General features: G+C 38.3%; 1 protein-coding gene across 1 annotated transcript in view; it reads left to right on the top strand.

Annotated features, from left to right (window-relative positions):
- The window catches only part of LOC127956384 (B-cell receptor CD22-like), an 84,156-nt gene that overhangs the window by 32,487 nt on the left and 32,585 nt on the right, over positions 1 to 19,084 (top strand). The window contains exon 7 of the mRNA XM_052554234.1: positions 17,207 to 17,473. Coding sequence (XP_052410194.1) covers positions 17,207 to 17,473 — 267 coding nt within the window. The remainder of the gene's footprint in view (positions 1 to 17,206; positions 17,474 to 19,084) is intronic.

Genomic DNA, 19,084 nt, shown 5'->3' with positions numbered 1-19,084 from the left:
CGGCTGAATCTGACTGTAAGCCATGGTTTGTTTTGGATGATGGTTTTTCCCTCACGGTAATGTCACAGCTTCCACATGCTCTCAACGCAAAAGCCTACTGGCGCTCGTGTTTCTTAAACTCCGCCCACACTTCACCCTTCAGCCGGTCGTGTTTTTCCGGGAAAAATCGGTACAGACTATCTTTCTCTTATGAATATAATAAAACTAAAGACTTTTTGGAGTTATGAAGGATGCAGTACTACTCTATAGGTACTCAAGATTAACAGGATATTGAGTGAAAACGAGCATTTCACCCCCCCTTTAAGAAAATGGTTTAGCGATTTCTAATTATTGGGAGGATTAGCCCCCATCAATGTCTACGGAAGTTATCGCCTTGATCAGACATATGCTGTGGCACTTTCATGCAGTCTGTAATGATATGACACTAGCAAATATTAGCGATTTTTTGCAAAGATTTCTTTGAGTAACATAACTGTTAATATGAACTCACAATTGAATGTAACATAAAACAAATTATTACTTTTCGTTAAAATCTTTATTTATGCCAAAAAAGCTTACATTCATGTGTATTTTTGTTCGCTGTAGCAACCATGTTGCAGAGATAATTCATACCCCTTCATTTGAAGTGTGGTCCCGAAAAATCTTCTATTGAAGGGCTATCTGGCCCTTCTATAGACAGTAAAAGAAATGGACACAGCGACCCCGTTGGATTCAACAGAGAAAAAGAAGTCAATTAGAAGCACGCACTTCCTGGGGGTCGGGCATACTGCTCAAACTGAACTTGATGACGTAGATGTCAAGTGGGGAACCTGTAAGTCTTCTAATCGCTGTGCCAAGAGAAATCTGAATCACCCACCGAATCTTGAGGAGAAGGCGAGCATGAACAGGAGCAATATTTTTTAAAATATTTAAGCATATTATAAATACACCAGAAGCAATTATGAACATATAATTATAAATTATAAATAGGCGGCGGCAGCGTTCACTCTCAGTTCCCCCGAGGTGGCGTTCGCTCACAGTTCCCCTGAGGTGCCGTGACATGAATATTATCACATTTAAAAAATATAAAGCAAAATGGAAACTACTTTCATTTCAGTTTGATTTTGTAACCTAATTCAAATTCATTCAATGCTTACATTATATCCAAAATTCTAAATACTTTTTGATGACACTGTAACTGCCTGAAATTTTAGCTATCTCTCATATAGTCATTCCTTCCTTTATCTGTCTTTTATCTTTTCTTCTAAAATGCCCTGAAAACATTTTTTTTCAGTGTGGGTAATAAAGGAATAAAGACAATTTTCAGCATTTCCAGGTGTGCTCCTCAGACCATTCTCGATCTTTCTCTCTATTAGATTTTCCTCAGATCTCTACTTCTTCCAGCTGTAGCAGAACTGATGTAACTGTGTGTTTCTGTGAGGCTGATGGGAATCCCTCTCCTGATCTGGAGTGGCATCTGTCTGGACGTCCTGTCACTAACTCTTCAAACACGTTCATCAGTGAAGAGCGATTGAGCAGCACAGTCTTGAGGAGCTCCATCACTCTTCATCAGTCTCTCACACACACATCCACTCTGCAGTGTGTCAGCAGAAACACTCGAGGAACTGATGAAAAACTGTTTGATCTGGTTCTCACTCCTCTGCAGCGTACAGGTAAACAAATATTTTAGGTAATTGTTACTGTGGTAATTGTTTAAGTACAATACAGATGCATTATTATTAGCTTCCTCAAAATGTTCAGTAACTTTATAGATTTGCAGAATTTTTGTTTTGGGGTGAACTAATTCTGCTCTTTTCTCTCCTTCTACAGTGAGTTATGTTTATATTTTCTTTCTGTGTGCATATTGTCTTTTTAGGATGTCATCAAGTTACAATTCCCCTGCTGATCATTCTGCTTCTGTACGCTATGACTGTTGGACTTGGACTCTACAAAATGAGACAGTAAGTCAATTACAGATAATGGTGCATTTCTATAGACAGATATTATAAAGGAATACACATTAGTAACCTAATATCCTTTATTCTAGATTGTCTGCAAAGCTAAAGGTAAATCTATTATATTATATATTAAATTAAAATTAAATTACATTAATAAGATTAAGTCAGCATGTTGATGTTAATGATGGTGTTGATGAGTGTTTTGTTTTCAGGCTCAGAATGAGGCAGTAGACACATATGCTTCTCTTCAGCTCTCTGCTCCAGTCTCTGAATATGAGACTTTAAACATTAAGAGAGGTGACACACAATAAACAACTAATACACAATTATTTTCTCTTTTGTTTTCTACAGTTTAAAATGTATATGTATATATATATATACAGAACAGACCGAAAGTTTGGAAAACATTACTATTTTTAATGTTTTTGAAAGAAGTTTCTTCTGCTCATCAAGCCTGCATTTATTTGATCAAAAATACAGAAAAAACATTAATATTGTGAAATATTATTACAACTTAAAATAATAGTTTTCTATTTGAATATACTTAAAAAATAATTAATACCTGTGATGCAAAGCTGAATTTTCAGCATCATTACACCAGCCATTAGTGTCACATGTAACATCCAGTCTATCACATGAACATTTAGAAATCATTCTAATATTCTGATTTATTATGAGTGTTGGAAACAGTTCTTCTGTCTAATATATTTGATGAATAAAAGGTTAAAAAGAACTGCATTTATTCAAAATAAATAAAAAATTCTAATAATATTTATTCTAATAATATATTTTCTTTACTATCACTTTTTATCAATTTAACACATCCTTGCTGAATAAAAGTATTGATTTTATTTAAAAAAAAATAAAAAACAAATTAATGACCCCAAATTAATGAACAGTAGTGCATATTGTTATTAAAAAAAATATTTATTGTTAAAGCGATACTGGGACTCAGTTGCAGGTGCTCAAAAAGGGTCAGTTTATTAGATGGGCTTTAATGTCAAAGGACAGAAAAAATACAAAAATAAAAATTAACAAACAAAAACAATCCAGGAACAGGGCAGTCTGGAGCAGATCCAAAAGAGCCTCCTGGACGAATTCCACTTGGAAATCTACTGATGCAATGAAAGCAGGAAGAAGAGGGAAAAAACAAAACTAGAGGATGAAAACAAAACGGGCAAGATCTCTTTGCAGGCTAAACAAGAGGTGAGGACAAGGCTGAGACATGAACGAGATCAACACGACGATCTGACAACAGACAGCACACATGAGGAGACTAAATAGAGAAGGAGTGATTGTGATGATGCAGAGCAGGTGATGGTGACCAATAACAAGATAATAATGAAACAAGAGGGCGGAGACGGGCACCACGGTGACACAGAAGCACATGGTAAGTGTAAACAACAACACACACTATAGGGAAAAACAGACAAATCAGCCCGGGGACGTGATATTACTCCCCTCCCCAGGAGCGCCCCCAGGGAAGGAACCACCACGCTGCTGGTTGAAGTCCTCGATCAGCGACCGATCCAGAATATCCCGAGCCGGGACCCAACTCCTCTCATCCGGACCATATCCCTCCCAGTTCACCAGATACTGAAATCCCCGACCTCGACGTCTGACATCCAGCAACATCCTGACGGTGAAGGCTTGGGGAACCATCCACTAGACGGGGAGGGGGAGGGGTAGGGGTAGTAGCAGATGGGTTGAATGAAACACAGGCTTGACCCGAGAAACATGAAAGACTGGGTGTACCCGACCAAGTATGGGAGGTAACTTAAGCTTTACCGCCACCGGACTCAATACCTTGGTGATCTGATATGGCCCCATGAACCCGGGGGATAACTTGCGAGAAGCCACCTGGAGAGGAAGGTCCTTGGTTGATAGCCATACTTTCTGACAACATACGTATCGGGGAGCAGGAATACGGTGACGGTCAGCCGCTGCTTTGGTTCGTCTGGAAACCCGAGCCAAGGTTTCCTCAGCCCTCCTCCAGGTGCGGCGAAACCTGCGGACGAAGGCTAAGGCAGACGGAACAGCAGCAACGGGCTCCTGTGAGGGGAACATAGGAGGTTGAAAACCAATGGAGCACTGGATTGGAGACATACCTGTGGCCGCCATTGGCAAGGAGTTATGGGCATATTCAATCCAGGATAGCTGTTGGCCAGTTCCCCAGTCACGGGCCATGCCTGTGAGGAGGGTTAAAACATAAGCCACCTTAGTCTCTTTCTGGGCATACCGGCGGGGCTGGAGGGCGAAGACTAGGGAGCACTGAGACACTGTGGTGGGTTGTTGGCATGAGGCTCAGGTTCATGACAGGTAGAGAAAATGCTAGTGGGGACCTCTGATCTGGCAGATGTCTGTCTTCGAAGTTCCTGGAGCTGGGCACTTACTGGGCATTAAGGAACTCAACCTCCCGGGATGTGGATGTTAGCTGGGAGGCATGCTGGCCCAAGAGAATGCCCTGCTGGGTGACGGCTGATCTGAGGGGATCTGCACCTGCTGAGTCCATGGTGGTCAGATCGTTCTGTCAAAGCAAGACTGGGACTCAGTTGCAGGTGCTCAAAAAGGGTCAGTTTATTAGATGGGCTTTAATGTCAAAGGACAGAAAAAATAAAAAAATAAAAATTAACAAACAAAAACAATCCAGGAACAGGTCAGTCTGGAGCAGATCCAAAAGAGCCTCCTGGACGAATTCCACTTGGAAATCCACTGATGCAATGCCCAGATAAACTGACAGGGAGGCGGGGAACTGGTGGCGCGCTGCAGCGCAGCGAAGAAGAAGAGTTACAGCGGTCGGTGATCGCGAGCCCGGAAGGCTGAAGAATAGCGCTGCCTGAAAGCAGGAGGAAGAGGAAAAAAACAAAACTAAAGGATGAAAACAAAACGGGCACGATCTCTGTGCAGGCTAAACAAGAGGTGAGGACAAGGCTGAGACATGAACGAGATCAACACGATGATCTGACAACAGACAGCACACATGAGGAGACTAAATAGAGAAGGAGTGATTGTGATGATGCAGAGCAGGTGATGGAAGGAGACAGATCAGCCCGGGGACGTGACAATTTATATTTTAAAAATATAGCTTCTTTTTTTTTTTTTTTTTTACTTTTTATTCATCACAGTATCCTAAAAAAGTATCACATGTTCTGAAAAAATATTAAGTAGCAGAAATGTTTGCAACTTTGATAATGAATCATCATCATATTAGAATAATTTCTAAAGGATCATGTGATAATGATCCTAAAAATTCAGCTTTGTATCACATGAATAATTTATAATTTAAAGTATAATAAATTTAAAAACAATTATTTTAAATTGTAATAATATATCACAATATTACATTTTCTGTATTTTTGATCAAATAAATACAGGCTTGATGAACAGAAGAAACTTCTTTCAAAAACATACAAAAATAGTAATGTTTCCAAACTTTTGGTCTGTACTATATATATATATATATATATATATATATGTATATATATATATATATATATATATATGTGTGTGTGTAAACACACACACACACACAATTGAAAGACTCTGACAACTTCTGTCTAAATCAGTTAGTATGGAGGTCATTCCTTGTCAAATCAACCAATTTCTTTTTTTTTTTTTTTTTCTGAATAAAGAAAAACATGTATAATGATGAAAGCCAAAACATCAAATGCCATGGATGGCAGGAGGACTGTCTGGAAAGTATCCAGCATTGTAATATGAAAAATAGAAACATTTATCAAAGAAGATGCTAAACGTAATAAACATTTTACGAAGGACAATTATTAATAAACATTGTACGAAGGACAATTATGCCTCAGTCCTTTTCAAAGTAGGCACCTTGGGACCTCACACAGTTCTCTCAGCGTCTCTTCCACTGTTCAGAACAGTCTGCAAAATAATTTGTTGGAATTGCTACCAGCTCTTCATATTCCTGAACCTCTCCTTTAGGTGTTGTATTAAAAGTATGGATCTGAAAATGTTTTATAAATGCGTGAATGTTGATCAGGAAGCTGAAAGTGTTGCCTCTTTTATTTTTTAATACTGAAGATGATATTGACTGATATTAATGTCACAGTTTACATGAGTTTGATTTAGCAATGATTTTTTCATTGTGTTAATAAAATCAGTCAATTGTAATTTTAAACTGTCAAAATGTGTTGTTTTCATTCTTTTTTAGAGTAGCTTAATGCAATTATGGATTCAAGCGCAAAGGAACATTGATGCCAGAAAAGGTTTGAAAAGGCTTTTATTATTAAAGTTGAAATGGATGAAAAATCACAAATACAATCACTAATGATGCGATTTGATTGATTATCACTTTAACTAAAAGGTGCCCTGTTATCAGATTATTATGGTGTGAGCATTTACATTTTTGAGAACAGAATTAACAAAATTCTAAATATAAATTTTCACAAAAAATATGTTTGGAAGAAACATACAAAGCTACTGCTTTAGGAAGCATTCATTTGTATAATTGTAAACAAATGAATGTGCCACAGTCTCACAGATGAAGCGATCATGCAGCCAGAACATTTATTTTGTATTTTGTTTTGCTTAAGAAAACATGACATGAAACTGGTTTTGATTTCTTACTGAGTATATGTAATCAATTCTTCCACATAGCCATCATTGTCATCATCCAATACAATTTAAATGTTTTTACTTCTGTAATGTTATAGTTCAGATGATTAGATTCAGATTTGTGATTATGAGAATATTTGTTTTCCTAAAATCATTCCAGCAATTTTAAATATGTTGTGTATGTTTGTATCATTTTGGTGATGTGACTGTATATACCTGTATGATCTCTACTTTGGTCCGACCTTCTATTAAAGGAAAATGAGGAAAACTCCTTTACATTCACCAATGTAGAACTTTAATAAGGTTTGAAAGATAAAGTAAATAACTAAAACATTTAGCATGCATTTGTGTTTTATTGCATTGGTGGGAATATTTGCCAGGTGCTTATAACTAAGTTAAACATACAAGGAAAAGTATATTCTCTGAGATAGTGTTGTCAAAAGAACCGGTACTTCGGTACCAAGTCGGTACTAAAAAAATTTAAATGTGACGGTACCAGGTTTCTTTAAGTACCGGTAGTACCGAGGTCCCGTTCAAACCCGGTTCAGCGCTGTGATTTCGGCGCATTTTAATATGGACAGTCATGGAATTTGTCAAAGTTAGCATAAATTAATCAAATCCAATCTCCATATGGACCAGTATATGTAAATGTTAAGCCGCAAAAGTTGGTTGAAATATGAATCCGTGTTCTGCGCGTCTCTATGTGAATTAATGAATGGCAGAGACGTGTGGGTTTGTTTACTACATAGACTGAAGCATGACGCTCGCATTCATTTCAGCATCTGAGCTTCAGAGTTCTCTCTCCATCAAGCGATCTGAACTTTTCAGTTCATCTCAATGGAGGCACAGCGCACCTGCATTTGATGCTCTGCAAACTCTTTGTGAAGGCGCACGACTCACCGTCGCTTTACTGATAGCGCTGTTTCTCGTATGCAAAGAGAGAGAGCAAGAGTCCACGCTGAATCGACACGCTACATGTTAACTATTCTTTGTTGTCTTCTCCTGTCAAAATAATGGAGTTCATTTAGAATTATTCATATTCATTTTCGAACAAGCAGAACACATACCGTTTTCTCCGGGAGTGGGCGGAGCTAATGCGCAAATGGCAATTTCATTGACTGGCGCTGATCTTGTACCGTCCCTGTTTTGATTTCAGCAAATGAGTTTGACCGAACGCAGACAACGTGATTAATATTCATGAACCCAGCAGCTCATCAATTCATAGTGCATTGTATATACATTAGTATGATAGTAGAATTAGTAGTAGTATTATCTTTTAATAATAATTAATATGATCTATTTCTATTTTTTTTTTACAGAAACCCTCAATGACCAAAAATATCTTAAGCATCACCACCAGTCTTAAGTTCAGTTAAAATGACAAATATGCATTCATTAGGCCTAAAAGTTAATTTTTACATAAAGGCACTGTACTAGAAACATTACTATTATTTAGTAAAATGTATGTGATACTGCTACTACTGTTGAAAAAAAATGATAAAACTTTATTTTTTAAAGAAATAAATCACAATATTTCTTCCACGTTTTAATTTTTATAGCAAATCCCCTTTATTTACTAAAAATAAAATGTGTTTAAAGTTCATAAATTAAAAGACAAATAAAATTTGGGTGAAACTTGTTTACTGTTTTTCATAATTATATAACTTGTAGAAAAACTTTAAACACAATTGTAAATAAGTATAAAGAATGGCATTGGTTTTATTTTTAGTGCTAAAAAGTTATAATTTTTTTAATTAGCATATTTTTGTGTTTTGCTTTGGTACCGAAATTGGTACCGAGAACCGTGGATTTTCACTGGTATCGGTACCGAATACTGAAATTTTGGTACCGTGACAACACTACTGAGATCTGTTAACTGTTTAGCATGTAAATCTGTTTACTGTCATTAGACATTATTCTCTTACAAGCCATAGAAATTTGTTTATTGATGACTCTTTTACTTTTTAATGCTTTATTGTACAATTTTTAATTTAAATGAAATGTAAATTAGGTCAGTTTAAATTCTAGTCAGTAAAGAGTGAGTTCATGGCTAGAAAAGGGGTTTCGTGCATTACTTTGTATGCTTTGCATGTCTGTGTGTGTTTGCAGGTGTTTGCTGTATCACTCTGCCACAGAAGATTAAAGTGTCCGTTCCAAGTTAATCTATTTCCTCAGCGACCAGCACGGATCAACTCTAAACATGACGAAGCGAATATCTTGCTCTTTTGAAAGACCAAACAAAGAAGTTTCACTTTAAAAATAAAACACACAGCTTCTCCATGAAATGGCGCCGACGGCAACAGAGAGATTAAAAGTTACGCCTTCTTTTGCGTGAACATTTGGGTGGCATTTTGCAAATCTTCCCACATAGAGATGTAGATATGTAGGGACGTGTTTAAACGAGTCATTTTAGAAGGGAGTGGCAGATTCTTAACTTTGATAAATAGGCGGCGGCATATATGGATATCTCTGCTGTTTTTTTGTAGTTTTAGGTGTCCTTAATAACATACTAAAAGTTAACCAAAGTTTGACCACTAGAAAGGTGTAATTTTCAAGATGGTGTCCAAGATGGGCAGGGAGCCCTTAAAATATCCTAACTCCTTCATTATATGACTTAGTCAAGTATTCTTGGTGTCTAACCCTATGTTTTCTGGGTCTATGAATCCATTGGACTTGTCTAAATTGCACTGACATGATTACATACTTATGAAATACATGATTTTGTGAGAATACTGTAAGGTTTTATCATTGTTTGGGGTGAACCAGAGATGTAAACAATTTAGCCTATGTCATGTAACTCCTACTCAGTATGTGTTTTTTTGCTAAAACACAGACTTTACATTCAATGTTATTGCACCCAAAAGTTACTTAAATTGTAGTTGTATAACTTTGATCATAAAAAACCCTGAATTAGCCCGAACAGAGGCTTGTGTGAAACCTCTAAAATGGTCACTCATTTCAATTTGAATAAGGTAACACATATGTAATGCATCCTCTATAGATGTTTTTGAGTATGAAGGTAGCATTATACTAAACCCAACAAAACTAAATTCACAATTTTCAGTAATTCAGAAGATGGTAGAAGAGAATACTGACATTTGATATTGCTTGACTCCTTGTAATGTTGTTGGCCACCCATTGTATACCATTTTGCTCAAACAAAATTCATCCTAGACTACTTAAAAAAAGAAAAGTTATTTATTTTTTTGTAATTTAATTCAAAAGAGTAAACTTTTGTATATTCATTGCACACAAACAGAAATATTTCAAGAGAAAAAAATCAGTATCTCAAAAAATTTGAAAATTCCATTATGAGCTTGATTAGTTTTATTAATTATGAGTATAAATACTGGGTACCTCCTGGGTTAGTTCAGAACATGCAACCACAAATATGGGAAGGACTACTGACTTGACAGTTGTCCAGAAGACAATCATCAACACCCTCCACAAGGAGTGTCAGTCACAGAAGGTCATTGCTGAAAGGGCTGGCTGTTCACAGAGTGCTGTATCAAAATATATTTATAGAAAGTTGACTGGAAGGAAAAACTGTGGTAGGAAAAGGTGCACAATCAACAGGGAAGACCACAGCCTTGGGAAGATTGTCAGGATTGCCGATTCAAGAACTTTGGAGAGCTTCACAAGGAGTGGACTGAAGCCGGAGTCAGCGCATCAAGAGTCATCACACTCAGACATCTTCAAGAAAAGGGCTACAGCTGTCACATTGCTAAAACCAAGCCACTCTTGAACCAGAAAAAAACATCAGAAGCATTTCACATCGGGTAAGGAGGAAAATAACTGGACTGTTGCTCAGTGGTCCACAGTCCTCTTTTGCAAAAGGAGCCCCAACCAAGTATTGAGTGCATAATTAAACCTACTTTGGAGATCTTGAACATTTCTGTTTTGTAAATCTTTTTTTGATTGATCTTTGAGAAAATATTCTACTTTTTTGGGATACTGAAGCTGTAAGTCATAACCATCAGATATAAAAATCTACAATATAAAAAAGTTTGCTTTTTTAAATTAAATTTCAAAAAAATAAAGAACTTTTCCATGATATTAATTTTTTTTTACATGTACCTGTAGGGAAATTTTACTTATTTTTCCCATAAATATGCTTGTAAACCAATTACTTTAATATATAATTGGACTTGTAATCACTTATCTATCATGCAAATATGATAATTAGAATATTACATGGCCAAAACATGTATCAGGCACCAATATTTCTGGTCTAGGAGGAATACAAAGGAGTAATGGTCATTTTAAGGACCTGGCGGCAGCCATTTTGGAAACAGGGCCTTTCTTGGAGTCAAACTTTGGTAAACATTTAGTATGTTTTTAAGTACATTTGATACTACTGTAAACCACTGAGAAACCTTTTTTGGGGGGGTCAAGACATATTTGCAGCTGACTAAAAGAATATCTCTTTGGATTTGAGACTTTAGTCTTTGCAACTTTACAGACCTTAGCACTCCTAAGAGAAAGGAAAAATTAAAATCTCATCATATGACCCCTTTAAAGCTCTCAGTGGATCATGTGTGATCGTGAAGTGCAGATTTGAGATTAAGAAACAATATGATAAACACCTTATTGATAAGCTGCTAAAGGATTGTGGTTCAGAGATGGAGCAAATGTGTTTAACTCCAGAGATTTCAAACAATAATAATCATGAAAATCTTCATTAAATTTAAGGCCAAATAATAATTAAAAATCCAGGTTGTTCAATTAACCATTTAACCTTACCACATTGCTGTTTATTTCAGTTTTTTTAAATGTTGGACACATTTGTATAGTTTTTTTTTTTGTTTGTTTGTTTTTTGTTTTTGTTTTTTGCAGCACAAGACTTGCGAAATGAAATGCAAGGATCTGTGTTTAGAATGCATGTTAATGCTGATACAGGAAGAACTGTTTCAGGTTACGTATGTAACCATAGTTCCCTGAGTAGGGAACGAGACACTGCGTCCTCTAGGGGTCACTTTGGGGAACACCTCGTCGTGACCCGTGTCTGAAGTATACATTGAAAAAACTTGTTGGCCGGCGACAGCCTCCGACGTCACTACCGGCGTGACTATAAATAAGCACCGGGAGAGCATGTCATTATCTTCTTCGTCTAAAGCTTGCGTCCGAAGCATGGCAGGGAGCTAGAGGACGCAGTGTCTCGTTCCCTACTCAGGGAACTATGGTTACATACGTAACCTGAAACAGTTCCCTTTCGAGGGAACTTCGAACTGCGTCCTCTAAGGGTTGCGTTGGGGAACAGTATACCCACGCCGTCATGCTGAGGGGAGTGCAGGCCAGAATCATGGCGAGCACTAAGTACCAACTCTACCATTTCCATGGGAGTTGCCCCTGGGACTTTTAGATGGCTGTCTGTGACATTACCCCTTACGGCCAAAAGGACTAAGCTATATACCCAACCTAATTGTTAGGGCCTCTGCCCAGGGTAGAGCTGAAGGCTTGGAATCAGGAAAAATTCCTTTAAAGGGATATGGCTAAGAACCTAGCATTTCTACCAAGTCTTGTCTGTCACACAGGGGCTACCCCTAGCTTATGCATAAGCTTGCTGAAAGAGCTGTCTCAACAGTGCTCTAGTAGCAACGCCCTGTTTAGATAGGTATCCGAGGATACATAGGTGGAGTGGCAAAAACAGAGAACTCATATGAGAGGAGAACTCCGAGCTCAGAGTAGTGCGCTCATAGGCGACCCTTTTTTGAAAAAAGGGGAGCGGTGCTAAATTACCACGAGAATCACCCAAATAGCCCCTCATGTTGAGAGAAGCAATGCTTGAGGTGAATAAACAAATACACACTGGCTGAATGGAGCCCAAGGAACCATGGTCTAATCATCTCAAGAAAGGGAATGAAGCAGAGCGCGTAACCCTTATCCTACAGGATTTCAGAAAGTTTGCAGAGTCTTGTGTGCAAACTTACCACTTGTGGATTTTTAGAAAGTGCGCAAAGTGTTCACGTGCATACTGACCACCATGTGGTTTTGAGAAAGTACACAAAGCTTAGTGTGTGTACTTCAAGGTTCCTAAGCATCGCAGAGGCGCTGAATCTCACAGGAGAGGCAAGCTCAATTTCACAAACCTCGGACGAGGGGAGCATCACCTGAGGCAGCATATACTGTACAAGAAGACTTCTGTAACTGCCACCTCCACTTCTCGCTAGATACGACAGCACCCCTAAGCGGCCAGGAGACCCCTCGGAGTGACCTGGTCAGACATCCATGAAATTCCCTGCAGTGCTGTGCCAGGTCTGATGATCAAGGAGGCTCCCTCAGAAACCTGTGATCTCAGCCACCTAAAATTGGAACATGAAGCCAGATGGCTGGTGCTGGCGAGTGTTTAGTAAACACTGTAACTGAGCACAGCAAAGGAAACTCAAAGAGTTTATTAGTAGACACGTAACCACCAGCAATTTAATAAACATAAGTATATACAGAGACGGTTACATTTACTCACCCACCCTCCTCCGCTGGAGCCCCGCTCAAGAGGTGCCTCCTTTTAGTCTGGACCATCAGTCGGTTGCTATGAACATAGAACCATAAAAACACTATAGCTCCAGCATAGGAGACTGTTATGCGAGAGGTTTAAACCTAACCTCGATCAGGTGGAGAGCTGGTGGTTACAGGGGAATTAGGAAGGGGAGGATAAAAGCAGAAGTTAACCCTCTGAAGTCGATTAACGCATATACGCGTTATGAGGCTATTTTCTCCTGATAACCTCTTAGACTCCAGAGGGTTAAAAATCCCCAAAGGGAACGAGTAGATACCTCGGTATCACTCCGCTGCCTCGTCTAGATCACACCCCTTAGGTTCTGCTTACCATTCCTCTAACCCCTTCCCGCAGGTGGGGGAGGAGTGTGAGTTGCGACACTAGCCTTCTGTGCCCGTCTTTGATCCTCAGATCGAGACAGGCCAGGACCCCTATGTTGTTCGGGCTCAGACCTGGACCTTCATAGAACGAAGGATCTGAAGCAACAGAGCACGCCTTCATCTCCCTGAACTTCTCAAATTGCCGTCTCAATGGAAATACCGAAAAGTTCAGAAGGCGAAACCTGAGCATCGAGAAGAAAGCCTTTTCTTTTCTCCTGATGTCTGCCAGGTTCATTCACAGATGTCTCTCTGCTGCGACCATGGCCGCCATATTCCCGCCCATGGCGGAGGTGGCCTACTTGGTAGCACGGAGAGATCCGTGGTGCGGCGCAGCTCAGCTACATTGTCAGAAAAAAGGCCCCTTCCTCTATCCAGGTCTCTTAGCAGATCAGTCTGATATGCTTGAAGTACCAGCATTGTGTGTAATAAAGCCACAGCCTGACCTGCTACTGCGTATGCCATGCAATTTAAGCGAGATTATTTTCTGAAGGGGCTTAGATGGCAAGGAGGGAGATTAAGTTTAAATTAAGTTTATGCATTTAGCAGACGCTTTTATCCAAAGGGACTTACAGTGCATTCAGTGTTCCCTGGGAATCGAACCCCCAACCTTGAGCTTCATAGCACAGTGCTCTATAAGAGAGGGTGTTTCCCATGCAGAAGGAAAAAAATTCCACAGATAAAAATTATTTATAAATTATTTATAAAAAATGTAGCTCTTTCTACTGGGGGATTCCCCTCATAGCCGCTTTCTCACATCACCTTGATGTCGGCAGATTACTTTCATGCCAAAACCGATGGATGCGAGAAGAAAACGGCATCTTTCATTTCTTTTTTTTTCTCTGTATGGAGATCATACAGAAATGAAAGGCTCACCTGAGCTGGAGGGTTATGGTCAAAAAAGGTAATTTTTGCTCAATAACCTCCAACAGCTCTACATACGCAGGGCAGGAGAATTGAGAAGGCTGAGCCTCAGCTTCTTCACCATCCTCAAATATCTCTTGCTTTTCCTTGGTAAAAACCCATCAGAACACTAACCTCAGTATCAGAAAATGTTAAAGATATAACATCATCCTCCCGAGGCTCTCTCTCTCGTCTGCCGTCCTTTTTTTTTTTTTATGAACTCGAAAGGGAAAGTCTCTCTTTAAACCATTCAGACAGATTGACCTGTATTCTCACGAGCTCATTCTCTTCCATGCCTCAGCACGGACAGGTCCTGATCCTCTTTATTTCAGAAGAGACGAACTAGAGCGGAGCTTTTTCCATTGAAAAAACACTCTCAATGCATGCAGATTGCCTCCTCAAAGACATCGCGTGCATGCTCTTCACCCAAACAAATTACGCAAAGATCGCGTGTGTCATCAGGTGTCAAATAATGCAGACACGGATGCACACATCGTCTAAATGCTTGTTAGTTGTCGCCATGATAAACAGAGAAAGATCGCCCTTACTGGTTCTTTCAGATGCACGCTTCAAACAAAACAGTCAGTGAAGATGAAGAAGATAATGACATGCTCTCCCGGTGCTTATTTATAGTCGCGCCGGTAGTGACATTAGAAGCTGTCGCCGGCCAACAAGTTGGTGTTTTTTCAATGTATGCTTCAGACACTGGTCAGGAAGAGGTGTTCCCCAAAGTGACCCCTAGAGGACGCAGTTCGAAGTTCCCTCGAAAGGGAACTGGTGTGAGCTGATGAAAAAGGGAAGTTATAATAGACCTGATGTCTGTCAGTAGACTGTACTTCAGATTCTGTTCCTGCAGCAGAGCTTCAGTCCGTCTCTAATCAGCAGCAGATCTTACAGCTGGAAACTTGGGATCTAAACAGGAGATTCCCACATTTCAGTAAGGTCGGAATCATTTTCTTTTACAAATTCACTCAAATATAGGCTTTATATTTATAGTCTTTTTGCTATTTTACTCCCATTACACCCATTACAAAGGTGCTTAAAAGGCTCTTCACAGCGATGCCATAGAAGAACAATTTTTGATTCCACAAAGAACCATTCTTTAAAGAACCACCTCTTTCTTACCTTTTTATAATCTGAAGAAACTTCTTTCACAAAAAATAACCTTTTGTGAAACAGAAAGGTACTTCAGATGTTAAAGGTTCTTTATGGAGCCATTTAGACAAAAAAGGTTCTGTCATTGTGAAGCACCTTTATTTTTAAGAGTGTGAAATTAATTGTTTCAATTGTTTACAGATACTGTCATATCTATATCTCATTATTGTTTTAAAGGATATATCATATGGACAATTTCATGAAACATCTAATAATGTCATGCATATAATTTTTTGTGAACATTTGAGAATACTTTAAGTGGTTAAACATCTGAGTTAATATACTGAAATAATAAATAATGTAAACATAAATATTAAAGTATCTGGCCAGGTTTCAAGGGTCTAAAACAAGAATTTACAGAGAAAAAAACTAATTTTTGGACAATATTATTTTCAGAAAATATTTTAATTTATGGGAGGAAAATAAACCAAAAAGTAAGGCAATGCTTTCAATAAACCATTAATATTGATGTAAAGAACGAAAAGTTATTTCCTCCTTCTTGAGGCTCCATATTTGTCAAAGATCATAGATTTTTGCAAATACTCTTGCATCATTTATACTTGAAAGCAAAGGTGATTTTCATGTTTCCAGTGCTCTTGAAATCCTAAAGAAAAGTCTCTTGATCATGGAAGAAAGAAATTAGCCATTACTAAATATATGATGGTACAGAATTTGGGGATGAAGGGCTGAGTTTCTTTCTTATTTATTTTTCACCTATAGGTTGATGTTCCTTAATGAATGAAAAGATGAACATTTGGAGAGCAGAGAAAATAATTCTACTCTGTTTTCTGTTGGAAGGTTATTTATATTTATAGACTAATAAATAAAAAATACAGACCTTTTTTCTTGGTATTTATAGTATAAAAAAACTAATTATTAAATGTTTTTATTATGTGTTTTGTAGGTGTTTTCTGTAGACATCTTAGCATCAGTCTGCCAGAGAAGATCGAAGCTCTCAGTGGATCCTGTGTGATCATAAAGTGCACTTTTGACTTTGATAAAGAATTTGACCATTACCTCAATGAGAATGATGCTACAGGAGTGTGGTTCAAAGATGGAACTAATGAGAGTACACATCAAGTGTTTAACTCCAGAGATCCCAAACCTAATCACTTTAATGGGAAAATAACTGGAAAACTACATGAGAAGGACTGCACCACTGTCTTTTATAATGTTAGCTCAAAGCACAATGGTAAATATTACTTCAGGATTATGAGTGGAGATCTGAGATACACCTACAAACAAAACTTCTCCACTATAAATGTCATCGGTGAGTGATTTAAGTCTTTTATTTAAAAGTGTGTTAAATGAGGGTTTTAAAAGTTGCCATCATTGTCATTTTACTTTCTTTATTTCAGAGTCTCCTCCCAAAAGCAGAGTGCAGCTGTCTGTGGAGCAGAGGGAGGTGCAGGGTCAGGAGGAGGTGTTGGAGGGGAGCTCTGTGAGACTGCGCTGCTCTGCTGAGACTCTCTGCTCCTCTCCTCCACCAACTCTCACATGGAGCTCCACTCCCAGAATCCCCCTCAGTGAGAGCAGCAGACTACAGGAGCTCATCTCTGATCTGAACTTCACTGCTACTCACCTTGAGCACGGAGTCACTTTCACCTGCACTATAACCTACCAGCTACAGGACAAGAACAAAACGGAACAGGACAGCATCACACTACATGTTCAGTGTAGGTCATGCTTTTTAGTTGTGACTTGTGAATAGTATTGTCTTGATTTTTATTGTGAGGCCCTATTTATTTTCTCTTCAGATTCACCCAAAAACACAGCAGTGTCTGTGATTCCCTCCAGCTCTGTGTTGGAGGGCAGTTCAGTGACTCTGATCTGCAGCAGTGATGCAAATCCAGCAGTGTTGAACTACACGTGGTCCAGAGAGAGTGAAGGACAGTTGAAGCAGCTGCAGACTGGAGACACTCTTACCTTCAATAGGACCGACCCGACACACAGAGGCTTGTACCACTGTACAGCTCAGAACCAACATGGACACCACAACTCATCAGTGATGCTGGACATTCAGTGTGAGTAATACTTAACAGACAATTTTACCTTGTCATAGTCATTAGCACCTAAAAGTTTATTATAAAATGAAGAGTTATGACACTGTATTTGTGTTATGATGCAATTACAGTGATTGTCATGAGAGTCAGTAAATAATGCCAGAAATGTCAGTTTTGGGGAAACTCTCTCTTTACGAATAAGGCAGATATGTATATATACAGTGGACATTCCAGTGTATTATCACAGTAAATAACAAAATATCAAACCAAATATTATCTACATTCAAATAAATTGCACTTGCTTTGATATTTTATTACATAATGCAAATGCATTAATATATTTTTGAGTCCAAATAATTGGGCCGCTGTATATGTACCTGACAGAAATGTAAGCTACTCTAACTTTCCTAGTAAGCCAGTAAGTTTTCCTTCATCATTCTAGCAGCAGTGATGCAAATCTAGCCGCATTGAGTTGCATCATTTATCACTGACAGAAACCGAATAATTACAGTTATTCTGTTTTTTTTTTAATTTCCATTATTTTCAGATGCCCCTAAAATCTCTCCATTCTCCAGCTGTAGCAGAACTGATGTAACTGTGTGTTTCTGTGAGGCTGATGGGAATCCCTCTCCTGAACTGGAGTGGCTTCTGTCTGGACGTCCTGTCACTAACTCTTCAAACACATTCATCAGTGAAGAGCGATTGAGCAGCACAGGCTTGAGGAGCTTCATTACTCTTCATCAGTCTTTCACAAACTCATCCACTCTACAGTGTGTCAGCAGAAACACTCAAGGAACTGCGAGACAACTTTTTAATTTGCTTCATGTCACTCCTCAAGTGTCAGGTACATTTCATAGCCATTTACAGTTTTTTTAAGGTTTAATGTTTAAAGTATTTGCAGATGAATCATCTTAATATTATTTTTATTTCATATTTATATTTGTATTACTTGAATGCAATTCCATTTGTGTTGTTAATTTCCAGTTGATACATTAGAGATAGGGCAACGAATAAATGTTTAATTCTTCATTACCTCACATACTTAATGTTAATATAAATGTAAATGTATGAAAAGCTGTAAAAGAGCCTTCTTTTGCTTAAAGGTGTCCACAAACCACTCTTTTTTTTTACTGTCCACAATGTCTACTCGGCTCATTCTTTTAGAGAGGACGAGGAAGTGGAACCACTAGTGTCAATGGAATTAACTGCTTTTTTTTTTTTTTTTTTTTTTACTCGTTTTTATATGTATTTTTTAATTATTATTAGGTTTCCATCATTTCTCTTTTTGGGTTGGAGCTGCTGGTGGGGCTACTGTGATGATGGTCTTTTGTGGCATTTTACTTATCTGTGCAAGGTACGTTCACATTGGCTGAGGTCACTATATAGTAATTCAACAACAAAGCCATAGAATTACACAGGGACATAGGTAGTTGACTAAAATTTTTAGATTTTTGGAAAATGCTGAATAAATGGGCTCTCTATAGCAGATTTGATCATGGTTATAAACTGTCCTGCTGTTTAGACAGTTTGATTACTTAAGCCAGTGGTCAGCGTTGCAAGTCCTTTCGCACTATAATCCGAAAGTAATCCATTGAAAAAAATGTAAAAATAAAGAATATTAGCAGTTATACT

This window comes from Carassius gibelio, chromosome B4 (assembly GCF_023724105.1).
Source record: "Carassius gibelio isolate Cgi1373 ecotype wild population from Czech Republic chromosome B4, carGib1.2-hapl.c, whole genome shotgun sequence".
Taxonomy (NCBI): Eukaryota; Metazoa; Chordata; class Actinopteri; order Cypriniformes; family Cyprinidae; genus Carassius; species Carassius gibelio.
The sequence above is the reverse complement of the archived record's forward strand: the minus strand, read 5'-3'. Positions and strand labels throughout refer to the sequence as shown.